This window comes from Emydura macquarii, unplaced genomic scaffold (assembly GCF_026122565.2).
Source record: "Emydura macquarii macquarii isolate MOO-44397 ecotype Brisbane River unplaced genomic scaffold, CSIRO-AGI_Emac_v2 contig_1230, whole genome shotgun sequence".
NCBI classification, from domain to species: Eukaryota; Metazoa; Chordata; order Testudines; family Chelidae; genus Emydura; species Emydura macquarii.
In genome coordinates this window covers 13,039,906-13,060,619 of record NW_027131367.1, presented here as the reverse complement: position 1 = coordinate 13,060,619, position 20,714 = coordinate 13,039,906, and the positions used below count along the sequence as shown (strand labels likewise).

Here is a 20,714-nt window from a genome sequence, read left to right as displayed (position 1 = left end):
GTTGGATGCCCAGTTTGAAACTCCTAGGGTCTTATTATTCAGAGTACTTAGCATTTTTATGGTGTTTTATAGGTTCAAAACATTGCATGGACATTAACTATTTAATCCTCTGAACACACCAGGAAGATGTATAGGTAAATATTATTAATCCCCCTTTACAGATGGGGACACTAGGACAGAAGGGTGAAGTGACTTGGCTACACCAGTCTCTGAATCACACCCCCGGCTTCTGCTGCTTCACCAAATAAAACTCAGGCTTCTTGTCCTCAAAGCCCTTCACAGCTCTGGCCTTCTCTACCTGCCAGCTTGCCTCTGACCAAACTATACCCTCCCCACAGTGCTCTGCCAACACCACCAGCCTTATTCCCATTTGTCAGCTTCTCATCAGAATGTCTCAGTGCCTTCTTCCATGCTGCCCCTTCTGCCTGGAGTGCCGCCCTCTGTAGGTCCCCTGCTTTTTTCCCTCCTTCAAATCTCTCTTCACAGCCCCTTTCTGCTGTGATGCCTGTGAGAAATCTGCCAGTGGATGATGGCTGGGATGAGGGTCAGATGGAGGGAACTAGCATTTAATTTGTAACAAAAATGCAAATCCATTAAACCTGGCTGACTGTATCCCTCTCCGCACCCTTCCTGCAGCATTGATCTTGAGTCTGTAAGCTTTCCGGGGCAGGGACTGTGTCTGCACAGTGTCTCACCCACTAGGGCCCTGAATCCACTGGGGACGCCATAAACCGCAGCACTAAGACCTACTCCAGCCCAGACTTGACAGGCAGGCAACCACAGAGCCAAACTCCTGCGCATGCGTACTGGTATCAGCAGCGTTCATAACGCCGCAGACGTTGCGCTTGCGCACTGGCACGGACAGTGCTGGTACAACTCACCTCAAGGCTAATAAGGGCTAGTTCAGCAAAGGAGTGCGCATGCGGCCGGGCTTGTAGACAAGTGCCGTCCCGCCCAGGGTGGTGGGGAAGGCCGCGCATGCGTTGTGGCCCTAAGAGCGCGAGTGCCTGCCGGTGCTAGATGTAGTCTCGCGAGAGCTGCCGGGAGCCAGGGCTGCTGCCTGTAGCGGAAGCCGGAGGGGATCTCGGGCTAAGCAGGGATCGGCGGGGCCGCTCGGAGCGGAGCCCCAGCGCCACACGGTGAGCAGACAGGGAGGGGAGGCCCTGTCGCGAGGAGCCGGCACAGGGGGCTCGGCCGGGCAGCGGCGCCGGTCTTGGATTCCGGAAAGGGGGGAAGGGAGAGGCGTTTCCCAGGGCCTCCGTCTCTCGGTGTCCGGCCCCCGAGCCGGTGTGGGGGGGCAGGGCTCCGGTTCCCCGGCCCCCTCCCCCCCGGTTCTTCGGTTTCCCGGCGCCCAGGGCCCCGGCCCCACGGGTGCCCCCGGTTCCTAGGACCGTTGCCTCAGGCATATCCCTGGCAGGGGTCTGCTGAGGCCCTAAACTCTTTGGGAGCCGGCCACTTCTTGTCGGGGAGTTGAGCCGTTCCCGTGCCAAGCCCGGCGGCCGGGGAGGGCTGACACTATAGGGCCGTGCCTCTGGGTTTTCTGCTGCAGCAGCAGCCCACCTTCTTAGTCCCGGAACTGCAGGCCTTATTCCTCCGCAGCTCCTGTCATTTTTTAATTACTCCTAGAAGCTTCTCATTGGAGCAGGGATTTAATTGAAAGCAGCAGGGCTGGCCCAGCTCGAGTAATATATGCACATACTGTCCTGATTTTTTTTTCTCATCTCCTAGTTCCAGATGCATTGCCTAGACGATGAACCCTACTGTCAGTTCAGTACTCAGTTCTGAGGGTGGCACTGGTTTGGGAGGGAAATCATTAGTCAATCTCCCAATAGCAACTTGTAGGTGAGCCAAGTGTTGTAGTTTGTCTTATGATAGGTGCATATTTTTGATATTCAGTAGGGGCTCCATGTGACGTTGGGCGGGCCAGTTCTGAGGATGAAATGTTATGGGCACGGTGTGGGCTGGAAGGTGTAAACGTTTGCCCGGTTCTGATGTAGCCCATGAACTCATGCTTCACATATGGTCTTTGGGGTCAAGATAGGGAGAGGTATTTCAGATTTTTCTTTTTTTTGTACATGTGGTATTTTGTGTATTTGTTTTTGTTCACTTTCTGATTGAGATCTGTGGGTACATTTTTTTTCATAGTTTTAATAAGCAGGTCATATCCCTTGTCTTCAGTAACTTGTTTGTGAAACTCCCAGAAGGGGAGGAAGTCTCACAAAGGTCTCCGTTATGGAGTGAGGTAAATAGTGTTGTGACATACTTAGCAAATAAAAGAGCAAAATATAGAAGAAATATAGAGCATTGGAATTCATTCCCTGTTTGGGAAATTATTGAACACTTAACAGTCAGGGAGCAGAGTTTGGAAGATTGGGAGTGGGGAGCATCCCAAGTTTCTCCTACAAACAAATTGCTACCTGTATTCACTCATTTCTAAGCAAACCTCTTGTCATGCAAAATTTTGCACAAAACAGATGGTTATTGAATCGCTTTCACTGTGTTTCTTAAGGTGACATCTTGTATTAAAAGTATTTTACAATACTAGGTGATTTTGAAATTGTTCTTTTGCACTTGATTTAGGAGTTAATGTCAGTGGGAAAGAATGAGGCAACTGTAGAAAAAAGAGGGCCTGGGACCCATGCCCAAGAGTGGCAGGGAAGGCTGTGCATGCATTGTGGCCTTGACAACACTAGTCCCTGCTGGTGCTGGGGGCAGTCTCATGAGAGCTGCTATGAGGGCTGTAGTGGAAGCCGGAGTGGCTCTCAGGAGAAGCTGGGATTGGTGGGGTCTCTTGGAGCAGAGCCCCAGCGCTACATGTTGAGTGAGACAAAGTGTGGGAGACAAGGACGATCACTTGTTTAGGTGATAATATGCCTCGTGGAGTCTTTCTAAAAATCAATATAAGAGCATAAGAATAGCCATACTGGGTCAGATAGATGGTCCATCTAGCCCAGTGTCCTGTCTTCTGACTGTAGTATCTGGCATGGGCCACTGAGGGAGTAAAGAGAATAAGGCAATTTATTAAGTGTTGTTCAGTCCCAGATTCTAGCAGTCAGTGAAAAACAGGAAACTTGTTTAAGGCTGAAAATCTGATGGTGATCAGTTCCCAACTTGTTTTCTGACAAAGCATACTTAGGTCAACTGAAATATGAAGAAAGAGAGTTAGGGAATGATTGGGGTATCATCTCTAACTGTGAACGTGTTTCAATTTATAGGTTTAAAATTGAACTTACACACTACCTCGCTATAGTTGCCTCGTACTGTTGTACCCACTTATTTAGGTAACTTGGATGAATGCATGGACTCTCCCCTTCCACTTGTTTCATTCTGCCCCCTTTTGTTTGAGGTCTCCTTTTTTGTGTATGTGCCTTCCAAGATGACAAAACCTCCCCTACCTCACACATTTCCTTCCCAACAGTAGACTTAGTCCTCTACTGTTTATCAGAATATGGGGCCAAACTCAGTTCAGAGTTATTAGGTGCTGCCACTAAACCTCATTCTCTCCCCACCTCCTTTTTTTCTCTGACCCTCCTAAGTTATCTATGCTTCTCTTCCTGCCCTTGCTACTTCCTAGAAGGACAGCAAGAATGTGGAGTAAAACCCAGGAAGCTCTCATAGATGGAGATAGTTGGGGGAAGCAGTATTTGCTGCAGCACCAGCATAAAAAAATCCTACCTTCTCTTACGGTATTTCAGAAGCGCAGCAGAGGGGATCATAGGATTTTTGATTTCTGCTAATGCTTGGTGCATTATAAATACTTATATTCCAACCCAAATTTAAACTTCATATTCCTAATAAGAAGATACTCTGTTCTCTGCCTGCCTCCTGCCCCCCAACCACTCTGATTTTAATTGAGAGTGAGTGAAATATCTTGTCCTAACCCAAAGTAAGTTGAGAGATGAGAAACATTTTAGTGACATAAATCTTCTGTGAAACCTTGGTCGCTTTTCTGATTAGGCCGTCTGTTAATTCTTGTGACGTTCTTGTTTTGGCTGTACTTTTATCTCTTTATGCTGATGGAGTTAAAGTAAACTCCAGTCTTTGCAAAATTTCATGTCTACTGGTTGCTGTGCCAGTACCTGGTCCAAAGGAGATACCCACAGCCACACTCAGTTGGTGAAGTGGCAAAGACTAGTACAAGCCATTTCCTAAGCAAGTTTGGGTTTTTTTCTGCATTGGGTTTATATTGTTGGTTTGTGTTTTGTTTTGTTTTTTTTGGGGGGAGGGGTGTTGGGGTTTTTTCATTCATAAATTATTTTGCTGGTTCAACCTGATTGAAGATGTCCGTCGGTCAAACTTCCTCAATTTGGTTGTTTTCTGTGGCTGCTGATGCTGTTATGTATTTTGATCAACAGAAAATGCATCATCACACCACCTTACTTGATATGAACAGTGAGCAGCAAAGGTTTCTTGAGTGACTTTGATATACAGTGCATGTTCTCATTTCTTTTTCTCTGTCTCTGGTGGCATTCACTACAAAATCATCTTTATACAAATGTATATTTAAAAAAATCTCCAATTTGCTTGCATCTGTAGTGCCTAAAGTTCAGATAAATCTCATCCACAGTCATGAATGCTGTGAAGCAAAAACTTGTTCTAGGTGTAGCAACTAGCAATTATCTGGCTGCCTAGAGACCTCTTTCCTTTGAGTTCTCTGTCATTCAAAATAAAGGTAGTGTCACCTTGCAACAGTCAGTGTGTATGTTATATGCAGTGTAGTTGTAGCTGTGTCATTCCCAGGATATTAGAGAGACAAGGTGGGTGAAGTAATATCTTTTATTGGACCAACTTTTGTTGGTGAGAGAGGCAAGCTTTCAAGCTACACAAAGCTGCTCTTCAGGTCTGGGAAAGGTACTCCAAGCTTCACAGCTAAATGCAAGATGGAACAGATTATTTAGTATAAGTAGTTAGCACATATTCTAAGAGACCACTCAAAGTAGATTGGCATATTAATACTTCTGCAGTCAGAGGACAAAAAAAAGGGAGGGGGTAGGAGGTTAGTAGTGGGTTACAGATTATTATAATAAGCCATAAAGCTAGTGTGTCTATTCAGTACATGATTTTTAATGTCTAGCAGAGTTATTACTTTAACCTTCCAGGCTCATCTTTTGAAAGTGTTGTGCAGGTTTCCTTTGAGAATGAGAACTGACAGGTCAGATATAGAGTGATTGCTTTGTGAAAAGTGTTCACCCATTGGTGATAGGGAGTTTTTGTCTTTCCTGTGAATTCGTTCAAAAGCGTAACGATTGTCTGATTTCACCCACTTAGTCATTGGGCTTTTAGTGCACTGGATGAGGTATACCACATATTGTGATAAGCATATATAGGATCCATGGATCTTGAAAATGTGTTGTGTGTGTGGGGGAGTGTTGATCATTGTAGCAGGTTTTGCATCTGTTGTTCTGGCAGCCATTTTGAGTTGGTATGATTTGGTCTGTGGGGTGCTTGCTTCTGATGATCTTGAAGAAATTGGGGGGTTGTTTGAAAGTCAGAAGTGAGGGTTCAGGAAAGATTTTGTTTAAGATAGGGTCCCATCAAGTATGGGTTGTAGTTTGTTTGATATACTATATGGGTTCCAGTGATGGGTGGTAGATGATAATTAGGGATGTGCAGTTGGAAGGGGTTTTATTTCTGTATTGAAGCAGGTTTTCTTGGGGTATTTAGGAACAGGCCACAGACCAAGGAAAAAAATGCGCACATTTTAAGGGGCTTCTTCTGTCCATTTGATTTGCTTTTTGATGGGTTGGTGCGTCAAAAGGTCTTAGGCCAGGTCTGCACTGGAAACTTTTGTTGGTGTAGAAAATGTTGCTTGGGGTGTGATCTTGTTTTGTTTTGTTTGTTTGCTTTTTTCTTAATGATGCTTCTAAATGGCAACACTTTTCTAAGGTGGACTGGGCTAATTTGCTTTGTTTCTGTCCAGTGATAGGAGAGTTGTTATTCCCTTGGGTGTAGGCCCAGCTATATATACGCTGGTTATCCATGTCTGTCTTCCTGTCTGGCCTACCTTTTCATAGAATGTCTTTCTTTTTTTTTTTTTTTTTTTAAGGAGAGAAAACATTTAAGCTATATACTTTCAATACTAAAGGTGGGAGAGGGAAGAAAGATGCACTCTACAATGAGGGAAGCTAGGAAGAAATGTATCAGGCTGTGAACCAGATAAGCTGGGGGAAAAATAGGATCTGAGAAGAGGCAAATGGCTTAGAGGGGATCAAAGGATGCTAAGGGGACTAATAGCTGTTTTTACAGTGAATTGCTCTATCCCAACTCAAAGCAGCACCAGGCCCTGCTAGAACAGATGCAAAACCTTTAGGCACATCTCCACTAAAATGATGATCAACCACCCACAATCCACCTTTTGAGATCCATGAGTCCTACACCTGTCTATCACAACATGTGGTGTACCTCATCCAATGCACTAAATTTCCAATAACAACTATGTGGGTGAAACGAGACACTACACCCTCGAATGAGCTTGCACAGAAAAATGATAAAAAGACAAAAACATATCACCTATAGGTGTACAGTTCACAAAGCGATCACTCCATATCTGATCTCTGTCTTCATTCTCAAAGGAAACCTGCACAACGTGAATTCATAACTTTGCTCGATACTAAAACTCATGGACTGAACGGAAGCACTGAATTTATGGCTCATTACAACAACCTGTGACCCACTTAACACCCCCCCCCCCCACACACACTTTTTTCCCCACTTCCCTTTTCTCCCCCATGATTAGAGAATTGTTAATGGGACACTTCACCTTGAATGGTCCCTTGAAATAGATTAGCATAAGTAATTAGCATATCTCTTTGATCTTGTACTCAGAGTGTCACAGCCAAATACCTTCCCCAGTCCTGTCCTGAAGAAGAGCTCTGTGTAGCTCACTAGCTTGTCTCTCTCACCAACAGAAGTTGGTCCAATAAAAGACACTCCCTCTATCACCTTGTCTCTCTAATATCCTGGGGCCAACACAGCTACAACAGCACTGCATCTGTCTTATCTGAGCAGAGAAGGTTCTGCTCTCTGAGCGTAATGCCTGAAAGGTGAAAAGGGGTGTGTGTGTGGGGGGGGGTGCTCTCGCTGCTCTTAACGGGGACACTTGGTGTCACAAGCAGGGTAAAATCATCAAGGCAGGGACCCCAGTCCCCCATGTACTATCTGGGTGTTCCCCCATCAGCCTTCCCGCAACCTGAGTGAGGTGAAGCGGAGAATGGAGCTGCATGTCAGTGAGGGCCTTGGCCCAGGGAAGTGCTTGCTGTGACATGGTGCAGTGGGACTTGCTGGGAGCTTGGGGGCCGTGCTAGGGACCCGACCCGTCCTCATGGCACGTTGGAATGGGGGAGCCTGGGCTGTGTCCCCTCCTCTGCAAACGTCGCTGCTGCTATTGGCCACGGCGTGTGTCACTCGGTGCTTCCTGGCCGAGCCGAGAAGTGAGGAGGAAGCGGCAGAAAGAGGAAGCGGCAGCCGGCTCGGGAGGGAGGAGGGAGAGGCGCAGGGCGCGGCCCCTGCCATCCATCCGTGCCACTTCCCTAATGATCACTCCTCTCTCCTCCTCCTCCAATAGGGCGGATCGTCCCTCCGTCTCCCTTGCATGTGGTAGACGGATCCAGAGTCCCTGCAGCAGCCGGACACAGGGAGGGCTGAGCCGGGAGCGCCCGGAGGAGGAGAGGAGGCTTCAGGGAGAGAGCTCCCTTCCCACCCCCCTGCACTGCTGTATGCTGAGCAGCCCCAGCATGGAAGCCATCGCCAAATACGATTTCAAAGCCACCGCAGACGATGAACTGAGCTTCAAACGGGGGGATATCCTTAAGGTAAGTGCAGGGGAAGGGTTTAACGATCCCTTCTCCTTTCCACTCTTTCCCCGAATCAGCCAGTCCCCATCTTGTGAGTCTCCACCCTCCACTCTCCCCCATATCCATTTCCTCTCCTGTGTCTCCCCCAGAGCCACTCTGACTCCTTTTGATTGCAAGAGACATGGTTTTAAATGTGTGTTTTAAGTTTATACCCAACATCTTTTCAGACTTATTGTATTTAACTGCTGAGTGCTAGAACATAGACCAGTAGCAAGTTAATATGAAGTACTAAACATGTTTTATTAATTGAATTATTTTCTACAAGGTAAACCTTTAACGTAATCAAGATCAACTTAGTATTTCTTTCCTTTGCCTCCTGCCAGAGATTCTTTCATCAAAGAATGATTAGATAATCTTTTGTCATCATGTTGTCAAATAACAATACTGAATTGTATCTTCTGTGTTGATGAACTTCATTGATAAGTCTGTAGCACTGAGTATATATAATGGAACTGTGAAGGTGTAAATGAATGCCTGGGGTAGATTAGATGGGTTTTATGAGTAGAGTTCTCAATATATCAAAGTCTTTGAGTCCCCTCCATGACAGCATACAGTATCTATCCATTTAAAAAAAAATACTTATATGCCTAAAACTGAAAAAAGATCCATAACACAAATGAAAATGGTATCCAACAAAAACAGAAAATGTGGTTTTGGTAACAGATTTTAGTGCATGCTTTTTATAAAGGTTCTAAACTATGCTATTTTTGGAATAACTAAAAATGTCTAGTGTCATATTGTTCTTAAGTTATTTTTCTGTAGTTAATATCTCCAGATTTGTTATCAATATAAAACAAGATGGATCTTTTTCTTCCAAGCAATTGAGCCGTTTAGCTTTAAAAAGTTTAAATCCAGATCTTTACTCTCAAAAATGACCTTGAGGTAGAAGGTTGATAATTAGAGAAAACATCCATTAAAGCCCCGATACTGCAAAGAAGTAAGCACATAAGTAACTTTGTGCATGTGAATATTCTTCACTGGGACTATTAACCTCATAAAGTTACAAACATGTTTAATTTTTTCAGAGTTGAGGCCTAAGAAATAGCAGCTGATTCAAGGAGTTATGAAGAGTAGGATCCTTTATTTTACAAAACTGGAATTTGATTAATTCATAGATGTGAGAAATGCAGTCTTGTGCAGGATTGTGCCGTCACTTTAATATTTTTTTCATAAATCATGATTTTTCTAGTGTGTTGGAGACATGGACTGAAATTTATTACACAGTGTCTGAGAAAACCAGTTTCTTACATTTAATTTAAGGGATTGTCCTCCCATCTAAAATATGTATGGTGGTTACAAAATATCCATTTTGGGGTGGTTCTCTTGCAGTTATGTAAACCAAAATAGCTTTGACTTTTAAAATAAATAAATCTGCTTCTGCACCTTCACCTGTCTCTTACCCACAAATTACATTTAGGATTTATACACCCTGGCATACCTTAATTACATATTTACACGAGTTAGTGGAATATTTGCATCCATTGTTTCTACAACTGTGTGCTCAGATTAGTGTCTCAAGTTAAACTTTAGACCCCCTAGTGTAAGTATGAGCATCAGATTTTTAAATGTTTACACTGACTCTAATTTTTACATTTGCTCACCTGAGGTATAGCCTGCGAGTTTGTGTTTTAGTATCTTGCCTTGACTTTGTACTATATTTGAAGCAGCACAATTGAGGTGAAAAATTGTAGAAGAGTCTGTAAGACTTGTAGAAAATGCTGACCAGGAAGGAAAACTGAAGTGCATATGTACAGTACTTTGAAATGTACTTTTGGTTATTTTAATCTGGTCCAGTCTAGATGTTTAGTTAAGGGTAAAAGATGGCTGAAATAGAGAGAATTAGCACATGTTCAAAAGGTGCTTCCTTCTCTAACAGCAGCACCATATGGAAGATGAATTGGTATTTTTAGACTTCTTTTTTGGTGTCTAAACTAGAAAAATTAGTACCTGTATTACAACTGCTGGTATTGGTACTAAGTACTGTACTTATGTATACAGGACTCAGGCACTCTTACTACCATCTCATGATTGTTGTTTTTGTCACATTGTGGCAAAAATCTGATGTAATCTCAGTGATGGGGTTACTGGAAAGGACATATTGACTGTAACTTTGAGGAAGTGTGTGCCTCTAGTTTCATGGTCTTAAATTTAATTTCTTTATACAGCACTTGAATGTGAACATGAACAATACTTTGCACTACTATAATACCTTTCATCTCAGGGTTTTAAATTAGACTTGCAGTACCTTTGTTATGAGGGTAAAAACTATTTTCATTTCACAGAGTAAACTGAGGCTCAGAGAAGTTGACTTGCTCATGGTCACACACAAATCCAAGAATAGAACCCACGAGCCCTGGCTTCCAGTCTTATTCTGACAACAAACACCTCGATGCACCACAGTGAGGCCAGTTCTGGTGTTCAGAACTGTTGTTCTTTAGAAAATTTCCAGGTGCCAGCAGCAGTGTGAGATTGAGTGAAGTGAATTGTACAGAACAGTGTTTGTGGCACATCTGGAGTGAACTAGACTTTGAGTGACTAGTACATTTGGGCTGTGGAAGTAATTTGTGTTAAGCACATTACTTCTGTTAGCACTTCTCTCTTGATTGAGAGACCTCTGGTAATCTCTCCTGATCCTGGCTGAACTTCCCTCTTCCCCATTGTCATGCCTAGTAGTGATCTATCCTGTATACCAAGTCAATCTTAGGTCATATAAATGATTAAGAACTTCTAAGGGGAATAAACAGTAATATATGGTGCAAATCTAATACACTCCCAGAAAAAGAAATTTCTCACTCTTCACATGTCTGTGCTGGATAAAATTGGGGTTGTTGAGAAAAATTACATATCCTACAAGCAAGTACTGCTGCACTTTTCCACACCCAGCCACAATTAGATACCCACCTTGAAACAATGGTGAATATTGCCCTCTGATGGCATACATGACTTAGAATGTTGTATGGAGAACTGTTAGAAAGCTTTGTACCATGTTAAGGAATGAAGTTAAATCTAAAGTACTTAATTACCACTGTTTATACTTTCATGTTGCTCTCTGTGTTGAGGGAAGGAAAGATGCATATTGTCTAACTTGATCTGATTTCAGCAGATAACTTGCTTATGATTGATGTCATGGTGCCATTACTGCAGTATACCTACGTATTCTGGACTTGATTGAATAGCATTTGAACTGTAGCCATTAAGCTGCTTGTTAGTAATCTTGTGGCTACGCTCCAAAAGAGAGTGAAGATAGTTGACCTTTGACTCGCAACTCTGCAAAGTTGCTGAGTGATGAGGAAAAGTCCTTGGTCTTTTCTTTTGTGGGCACTGTATGATAAAAGCTTGTATGATTTTGTAACTGTGGCAGTCCACTGGATTCTCACTCCTTTGTCGGATGATTCTGCACCAGTGTATGGTATTACTGTGCAGAAGCTGCAAATTAGCATCTATCTCTAGACTTGATCTTTGGGCAAGTGAAGCTTCGAATTTATAAAGTCTGTCTCAGAAAAAGGAAGGGTTGCTGTTTTCACACAGTGTCCATCCAGTGTCCCCTACTATTTGCTTCTTAGCCATTGAATGTGGCTCTGTGCAAGACTATTTTTCTGTTCACATTCTGGATGTTTCTGTGTGAAAAAAGGTGTTGGTAAATGCCATCCTCTGAAAAAAGTGAAGAAAACGGGAAGATTCGTGTTCACGCCACCCTCCCACAGCCCCCCAAAAAGCCCACATTTAGATGCAAGAGGGTCCCACTTCTAAATGTATTGATCTGGCTATTTTATGCTTTTATGTTTGGATGTGTGTCATGATGTATTTAGGCTTCTCTGCTTTCTCTTCACTTGCTGTACAGTGGTGTTAGGCACAGATTGAGAGTAACTGGTCCTATGTGTGTTGAGTCTAGGTCTTAAATTCCTGAGAAACTGTGATGTATTTCTGGTGGCTTCTGGTTTTGTTGGCCTTTGTGCCAGATGGCAAGTATCCAGACCTAAAGTGTGCTGATACTTGCTTTTGGTTTGGCAGTAGGGTGGGGAAAGGAGAAGAAACTGTCCAAAGATTCCACTAGCCAAAGCTAGGCTTTTTTCTTCTCCCCCATTCTGTTTAAAATGTACAGTTAATGGAATAATTGTTTTATTTCAAATGTTTAAAAAAAATCCCTAGGCACTAATCCTATACTCTTTTTATCCCATACATTAAAAACACACACAATAATGCAAAAGCACTGATCATCCTGATCCATTTCCTCTCCTGAGTCCAAAAAAACCCCCTTAAAAATGGGTTTTGTGGCATTCCTGGAAGGTTAACAAGTCTGGAGATCCTTCAGAAGATCAGTGTTCTGTTCCCTGTAGATGTCATTGTAGTTCATGGCAGCTTATTGGAAGAATTTTAAACATATGGGATGTAAATTGGCCAGACAGTACTTAAGAGTCCTTTACTTTTGAGTTTGCCGTTCTGTTTTCTTGAGTTCTTACGGGTAATTACATTTTTCAATAACTTCATCTAAATCAACTACCTATGTGTTAGTGTTTTTTCATTTCTGCAGTGTTAAGGCTTGGGTTAGCTTATTTGAGTTATCAAGATTTCTTCCTCTTCTGAACAGTGATGCCTGTCAAGTTGTTTAGGTTCCACAATTGCATACTGTTCATGTTATTCCCACCCACCCCCACGCACACCCCCACACACACAGATTCATTCTCTTTCCCTTCAGTCTTAAGTGGGATTGAGTGTTTCCAAATAACGATGGTGAGACTGCATTTTCAGTTCCTGCATGAAAACCATTTTTGGGCCTGACTACAGAGCAACATGTTTGTGTACAGGAGGGGTGAGACGAGCAAGGGTAGCAGGTCCTCCTGTCTATACTTCCTTCTCCCACCACTTCAATGACCTCACCTGTGTTAGCTATTATGTAGTGGTGTTTGTACTGGCAAACAAAAGCAGATGGTTTGCTAGAGAGAGGTGTAAGGACAATGTTCCTTTGTTTTGTTTGAAAGTTTTTTGGTTTTTTTTACTATTGAGGGAACTATAATGGTGCCCTTATGGGGGGATGGACTCGATATAGTGAGTCTTTCCCTCTCTATCTTCTGTGGTCCTGTTTAATTCTAGCATACAGAAAACTGCTTTCTTAGTCGACAGAGCAGGACATTAGCTGTAAGCAGTGGGGTCTGGAGTGAATCGGGTACAATTTATGTCTGGATTAAGTGTGTGAAAGTCCATTGTGAAGGTGTATTTGAGGTATGTTGCTCTTTTGATGTGGGAGAAAATTGGGGTTTGACTTGAACAATGGAGCTATCTGAGGTGTTTAAGTGGGAAGACCAAACAGGTCAACACTATGATCTGATAGGAGGAGGCAAAGCTGTCAGCAAGCCATTGAAAACCTCAGGTAAAGATGTTAAACTGAGTTTTTTAGTAATTTAAAAAAAAAAAAAAAAACCTTCTAAAGACAAATGCTTTTATTGTAATAGATTGGTAGAGCAATATTTTAAAGTTAACCTGATGTTTTGTACTGTCTTGAATATTAAAGTTATTTTTAATGTGGGCTTCTTCCCAAAGATCGTTACCTATACCCAGTAACAATTTGAGGGTAGAATACATGTCCTATTAGCCAGGCTTCTTTAAACAACTTTTCTTCCCCTCAACCCTCCATAAGGGCGCATACTAGGAAAAAGTAGTTAGTGAACATACTCTTAAATCTGGCCCTGTACAGGATCACTTGCATTAGTAAAGGAGACCTTTTAAACTTGAATTACTTTTTTTTTAAGTCTAAAATGTACAAAACCTGGAGTATATGATCTTGCTGGGGACAGCCCATGAAGAGGTGGTATTATTATATGTTGCTTCCTTCAGAAACCTTCACAGCAAGGATTAAATTAAATATTCCAGATTGTAGATGTAAAGCAACCTTTGCCAGCATCAAGAGCAGGAAGAATAAATGCATTCTTTCTTGAAAATGGCTTTTTTGTTTCTTTATATTGGTAGCCAGCTGTGGTCTCCTTCCAGGACTGTCACTGAAAGCAGAATGGATTGACTCCCTTCTGTGCTGCTCTGTAACCAAAATACAGTAGATTTAAATCTGTGTAATTCAGGATGTCAATTATCCCTCTTTGGCTAGATAGTGTCAGATGAGTTACTGGTGAAAACTAGTGACAGTCAGCTTTTAAATTCATAATATGCAGAAATGTATACACTACTATAATTTCTGATTATTGTAATTTCTACTGATGATCAATCCTGGCCTGTAATCTATCAGTCAAATCTAGCCGGAGCCATATGGCTGTGTCTACTGGCTTGTCCACAAGACCCACCTTCTCCCATAGTTGTTTGTCATCTCAACTCCTTAAATTGATCTTTCACTACCAAAATAAGCATCCACAGAACAGTTTTTGGCTCTTTCAATTATCTGATATGCCTTATTCAACATACGTGTCAAACTGCTACAAAGAGTGGTGCATCTGTGTATGATTTGTTCATTGGCCAAGTGAAGTTCTATCCTCTACACAATGGCAATTCTCCATTTTGTTATGCAATAATCTCTGAAAATCCAAAATGTCATGGAATGTTCTAGGCATCCATATCGGTGAAAACTAAAAGCACTATTTGATCACTCATGATAAAGGATGAGGCAGTGATCTCACAGATGCCTGTGTCAGGAAAGCATTCACTTTGTATATATGGGTGAGTCAGTGATCTGAAGGTAAGGGTTAGCTGGTCCCCATATCTCTGCTCAAAACCCTTTTGATTGTGGTGAAAACCAAAAGTCTGACTTCCACTAAAATTGGAGAAATCAAACTTCTCTGGTTTTCCAACTTTCACCAAAATCAAGAGGGTTTTGAGCAGAGTTGGGGGTAAGTAGCCCATCAAAACAAGCCTTTGCAAAAGAATCTGACTTCTGACCAATGCTTTTCATAGTAACATCTTCATTATATTATCACTGTCTGCTCATCACTGAAAGTTGCATTATATCTCTAACAGTAGTTGCATTACATCTTTGCTCTGTATGCTCTCTGGAATTAGAGAATTATAATAAGCATTGCATCAGACTAGAAGGTGGAAGTCTATCTCAGTGTTTAGGTTCATTTCAGTGACTTAGCTTCATGTGAAGTTCTTGCAGTTTTCATGTAGAGGTGCAGGATATTGGGTACTGGTGCAGCACTGGGATGAGGATCAGCTATTGGAAGTATCCAAGGAGGTGTGCTAAAATAGAACAGGACAAGATGAGTGGGTGCTACTTGAGTGCCACCCACAATCTCACCTACAGTGTGGGGCAGTTCTGGTGTGAGAGAATCCCTCGGAGTCAAAGGAAGAGCAATCACAGCCATAACATGTCAAACAAAGGAGGACTCTCCTGTGAACATGGGACTCCCCTGTGAACTGAGCTTGGAAAGACTTTTTTTATACAGAGAATCCTTTTTCAAAGCTTGAACAGCCAGCTCTTCATTGACACATATTGTTTGAATATGTTGATGTAATAACTATGCACCTAGATCTGGGCGGGACATTTGCACATTGGCTCGATGTGTGGCATCTTACTAGCTGGCAGTTCATCTGCTAGCTAGTAAAGACTAGTCATGGTTTGTGACATCCCGGCCCTTCCCAAAATAAGGTGGTGACCTGGTGACCAGATTTTCCCTGATTTATTTTTATCTGTAAAATTAAATCTCAGATAGTAGTCCTCTCTTGTGGTGCCTAATAGGGCCCAGAATTCTTATGAATTGTCTGGGATTTTATATTAAGATCTCTGACTTCATGCTCTTTACATTTTATATTCAGTTTATTCTGTTGATTTAGCAACACACAAGAGTGGGTGAATTGCTGCATGCTTTCTGCATTTCTTCAGAGATCAACAAACTGATACTGCATTAAATGTGGTGCACAAGTTCTTATCTACAGCTTTATCCCACAACGGTTTTTGCTCTTTTGTTTCCTCTGCTGGCTCTGCAATAGTGGTTAACGTTATCTCCAAAGTTGGGCTAACATCAGTGAATGGTGTACATATGAGGAAGTAAATAAAGCCATGTTCATTTTAGGTTTCGTTATAAACTTGGGAAAGAGGGAATCAAAATGAGAGAAGAGGATTTTTTCCTTGGGGGTGGGGAGGAAGGAGAAGGGAGAAAGGAAGCTGCACTTTTAAGATTTTTATCTGGAGAGTAAGGAAAAACTAGTTTCAGATTTTATTTTTAAATGCTTCTGTTCCACTCAAAATGAGAATGGGTACTGACCATCCTAATATATCGTTCCAAGCTTCAACTTCCCTTTCTGTCAGGCTGTATTTAAGCATTTCTGCTTCAGTCTCAGGCCCTGTTACATGTTTAATGGCTTGATCTTACAAAATGCTGAGTTCCTTCAACTTCTACTGAAGCAGTGTTGTCGCATTTTGCAAGATCATGTCTTAAGTGGGGAAGAGTGGGTGCTGAATAGACCGATGAGATGCAGCATGGCCTTGTTGTCATGTTGGAGCTGGAATTGCCCATCTAGATAAGACCATTTCAGTGAATTATTTGAAGAAAAACTCAACTGATTTTGTATGGGACATAAGCTAAACACATGGAAAGATATATTTGACCTCTTTCAAAAGGGTGAAGAAGTATACTGACAATCTTTAAAACTGTATGAGATAGGAATACAGTCTTAAAAAAATCTGAAACCAAGAAACTAGACTGTAATATGCTTTAATTTAGTTTCTAGATACATCTGACAATTGCATTTTTAATTGCAGAGTTTATAATTTTCCTCTGCTTATATCCCTTTTACTAGGTGAATAGTTTAAGACATAAATAGCACAATGGAAATCCTACTTGAGTTATGGTAAAACATAAATGGTGAAAGAAACCCAGGAAAAAAACCAAAGAATTTTTACTTGAAGGTTATGATAACTTTTCTCTAAATTTCCGATACCTGATTCTAGTTCCCTTTGCCCTCTGTATTGGGGAACAAGAGAAGTTTCTTCCTGTTTTTAAAGGCAGAACAAATCAGTTCATCTTGAGACCTTGGGGAATAGGGTAAGGTGACTTATGAATAAGTACAAAGTTTTAGGGTCTCCACCTCTGGCTACAAAACTGACAATCAACTCCTCCCCAGTAATAATATTATAAATAATCCTGAAGTTCATATGTTTAACCTGTATAAATAAAATATGGGAGGGAAAATATAAGCTTGTACCTGCTGAATTTGGTTTGCTTCTGTGTGTTCAGGTCAGCATGTATACAGCGTCATTTGGGACTGCATGTTCATATAGCAGCAGCAGCTAGAGCTCTTGCAGAGAGCAGAAAACATTTTTTTCAGTTCAGCTGAACTGTAATTATACTGTTACTCTCTAAACCCTCTTAATTAAATAATTTGTCTCTGGAATTCACACTTTCTTCAGTTTGCTGAACTACATCTTGCTCTAACTTGTACCTAAACTTTACAAGTTTAAAGGTGAAAAAACCAAACTGCTCAGTTATGCAAAAGTTCCCCTGGAGGCTTGGGGACTTCATGAGCTATGTATGACCCAGCAGGTTCCACTAATCATAGTAGCTAGGTTAATGCAGATTATTTGTGGTCTGAGTTAGTCAGCTCTTTTGGTTTGCATGATCAGCACCAAGTTCTAACCATGCCACTCTAGCTGAGGTTGAGTAGGTTTTTCCATTATAAATCCTTCTGTACAGTCAGATTACAGATATGATTTACTTATGGGAACTCTACTTCTTGGACACTGATAAATACAAAACTGACATTTTAATAATCTCAGTCTGCATTTTCAGTTATTGATGTTTACCTGTGGATTATGGTCTAGTCGAATAAAAAAATTATTAATTAGAAATGCTGAAAATAGCAGTTCAGATCTGATTAATTGGGTAGTTAAATTCCAGACTTACCTTGATATTGGAAATCAATTCACTTATCGGGAAGGAGTGTAAATTGGTCATTGAATTGTGGAAATCCTGTGTATAATCTCCCCTCTTCCCCAATAGAGTCTCTGGAAAAATCTCACAAAATGACTTGAAGGATTGTACCTTTGTTCCCATGCAGCGCTGGTATTGTGCAGTTCTAGTCTGTTTCATCTGGTCTTAATAGTGCTGCTGAAGAAACCACTGTCTAAGCCAGTGGTGCCCAAACCTTTCCTGTCACGTCCCCCTTTACCAGTAATGGAATCTGTCTGCATCCCTCCTCCGTTATTGCACAGTTGGCCCAGCAGTGGAGCTTAGGCTGAAGGTGCAGCGGGGGGCAGAACTGGGGATAGGGGAGGAGCTGGCTTGAGGGGGCAAAGAGGAAATATGCCTGGGCAGTGCTCCCTCCCTGCTCCTTGTGGGGGCTGGCCTGGGCCCCACCGTGCACCACTGAACATTTCTCTGCAAGGCTGCCCTCCCCTCCCCTGCCCCCAAGAAGGCACACCCCATAGTTTGGGGACTGCTAGTCTTTCACAGAGTACTATCAGGATGTGCTTAGACTCTAACAAATGGAAGGTGGTAGAGAGTGACAAGCATATAGGTATGGATGGTGAAGAAAGAGCCAGGGAAGTAGAGAGGGAAATGGGAAGGAAGTACTTACATTAATGGGGCCTAATAGCTGAAACACACTTTTAAATGTTCATTCATAACTTTCTGATACCTTCCCTAATCCTATTATCCAAATACCCATCTCACAAAAAAAATCAAATGTGTATCAACTTTCTCAGCACGGCTTGTTGGGTCAGAGTATCTAAACATCTCTGTGTAAATTCTATATAGCTGAAACTTTCCTTTATCTTTTTAAATATCCATTTTTAGTGCTCATGAACAGTGCCACACTGATCTGGAAACTTATAGCCACAGGACAAATATAGCACAAGCCACCAGTGCGGGCTCACCTTTGCCCCCTTCCTTCAGCTACACATACTTTGCTCCAATCAGGCCCCTATTCTAATGTTCCTAAAGCTGTATTTTGCCAGAACATGATTGAGCCAGGTATAATGGTCAAGGGTCAAGCAACATTTATGCTGATAACTGTTTGTTTTTAAATTCAATGTAAATGTAGTGACCGTGTCTGTTTTGACCAACTGAACTGGGTTTAAACAATCTGATGCAATTCTAAACTGTTTTGGTGAACAGTTTTACTCCCATTGCAACGAAGGCCCAGTATGCCATAGCCTCGTCCTGGAGACGACCACTTCTAGGTTTGACAGAATAACTTACTCACCCAGCCCATTCAGTCCTTGTTCTCTACCGAGACTGCCAAGAAGGATGCAAATTGTGATTTATAATTAGGCTTGGCAGAATTCAGTTTTATTTCTGATAATTTGAACAGATATCAGTGCATGTTTTTAAGCTTTTTTTCTCCAATTTTTATTGATTTTTTTAAAATTTGCACAGTTGCAGGCAGTTATGGGAGAACGGGGGTCAGACAATTATTTAATGACAGACATTGAGATTCCAAAAGCTAAGCTTTGTGAATGCCACATAGCTGTCTGCAGCTCTAGCTCAGCTAATGCGTGAGCCGGCTGTTTTAGCAGAGCTGTAAATATATACTTTATGCAGCATTCATTACATACATTAAGGTGGGACTCTCAGTTCTTAAGCAGCATTTTTCTTTCTTTGCCTATCTGTAAATTTCCATTTTTGGTGGAAATTTTTTCCATCTGTTTGAGTGTGTACGGTGAAATCAACATTTACAGATGATAAATCTAATCCTTTCAAGCCTGTGTATGATGTCTTCTAGGAACTGGACTGAGACCCCCAACTCTCTCCATGTAGGCCCCTGCAAGAAAGGTTATTAGGTTTCATGGTTCCTGACCTGAGCCTTATTCAGACCAGAGATCTAGAAAGGAAATGTATTGTCTCCATTACTGATCCTTTGAGTCATCCAATTTCTTCTATTATGTTACACTCTAAACTTTGTGTGAAAATTTTTGAACACTGCCAAACATGCCTCTCTCAAACCTACCACACTTTGTCTCCTGGAGTGGACGTTTCCTCAGAGTCAATGGTTTCCCATAATCTCTCCAGCAATTGCCTTCCTCAACCTACTAAAATGAAAGCAATCTAAAAAAGAACCAGCACATACAATGCAACTCAATAACTTTACTTGTGTAAACTTCCTTCTCATCCTCCATTCTTGCATTGTCATGCCAAACCCCTTTTGTGTCGATCCTATCTCCAACCACTGTACAGCACCATGCACAACTGTGATGCTATTTAAATGATAAATACTAATAAGATATCCTGCAAAGTTAAGTGACATTAACACTTACATGATTAGACTCATTCTCTGTGTTGGGAGTAATTGAATGATCTTTCTCTCCCTCAAAGTTGAAAGGCCTTGAGCATAAGAGAGCACACGTATTAACCTACAGCTCCTAAAGTCTTCAGTATGATACTGTAGCTACTGCTCTAGATTTTTTTTCTATCTCGTAGTATTGAAGAACTGGATTCTAGTCTTTGTTCTTGAACATATTGCCCAGTTTTGTAGGTCACTCTAGGAACAGTGTACACCTGAACGCTCAACCTATGGTGAAATGAATTTGTGCAGTTTTCATGATGAAAAGTAATAAAGAGCTCTTTACGTTTTGTTTGTAATAATTGCTGTTGCTACGTTATTTTTAATTAGTGCATTTGTAGAGGTGAGTAACCCACATGAAACCTAGAAGGCTGAAACACTGTAAACCACTCTGGGTTACCTCACTAGTTAGAGGAATAATCTCCCTCTGTGTAGGGTTTGACTCTTTGTTCTGTTTCATCACTGATTAAATAGAGGTCTGAATTGAATACTGCTTTTCTTGCTTTTATAACCTTGCCAGAAGAGCTCAGCTTCTAAACAGCTGTTTGAAACTCATCTTCATTGGATAGTTGTATTTCAAGAGAAATTTTATGGCTGCATATTAGCAATATTGCTATAAACCAGCTGGGACCAACTGGCATA

The 20,714-nt window shown here is 41.7% G+C and overlaps 1 protein-coding gene across 1 annotated transcript in view; it reads left to right on the top strand.

The window, feature by feature from the left end:
* The first annotated feature begins 916 nt into the window (after positions 1–916).
* The window catches only part of GRB2 (growth factor receptor bound protein 2), a 57,297-nt gene continuing 37,499 nt past the window's right edge, over positions 917–20,714 (top strand). Inside the window, exons 1-2 of the mRNA XM_067547540.1 lie at positions 917–1,139; positions 7,565–7,811. Coding sequence (XP_067403641.1) covers positions 7,716–7,811 — 96 coding nt within the window. The 5' untranslated portion in view covers positions 917–1,139; positions 7,565–7,715. The remainder of the gene's footprint in view (positions 1,140–7,564; positions 7,812–20,714) is intronic.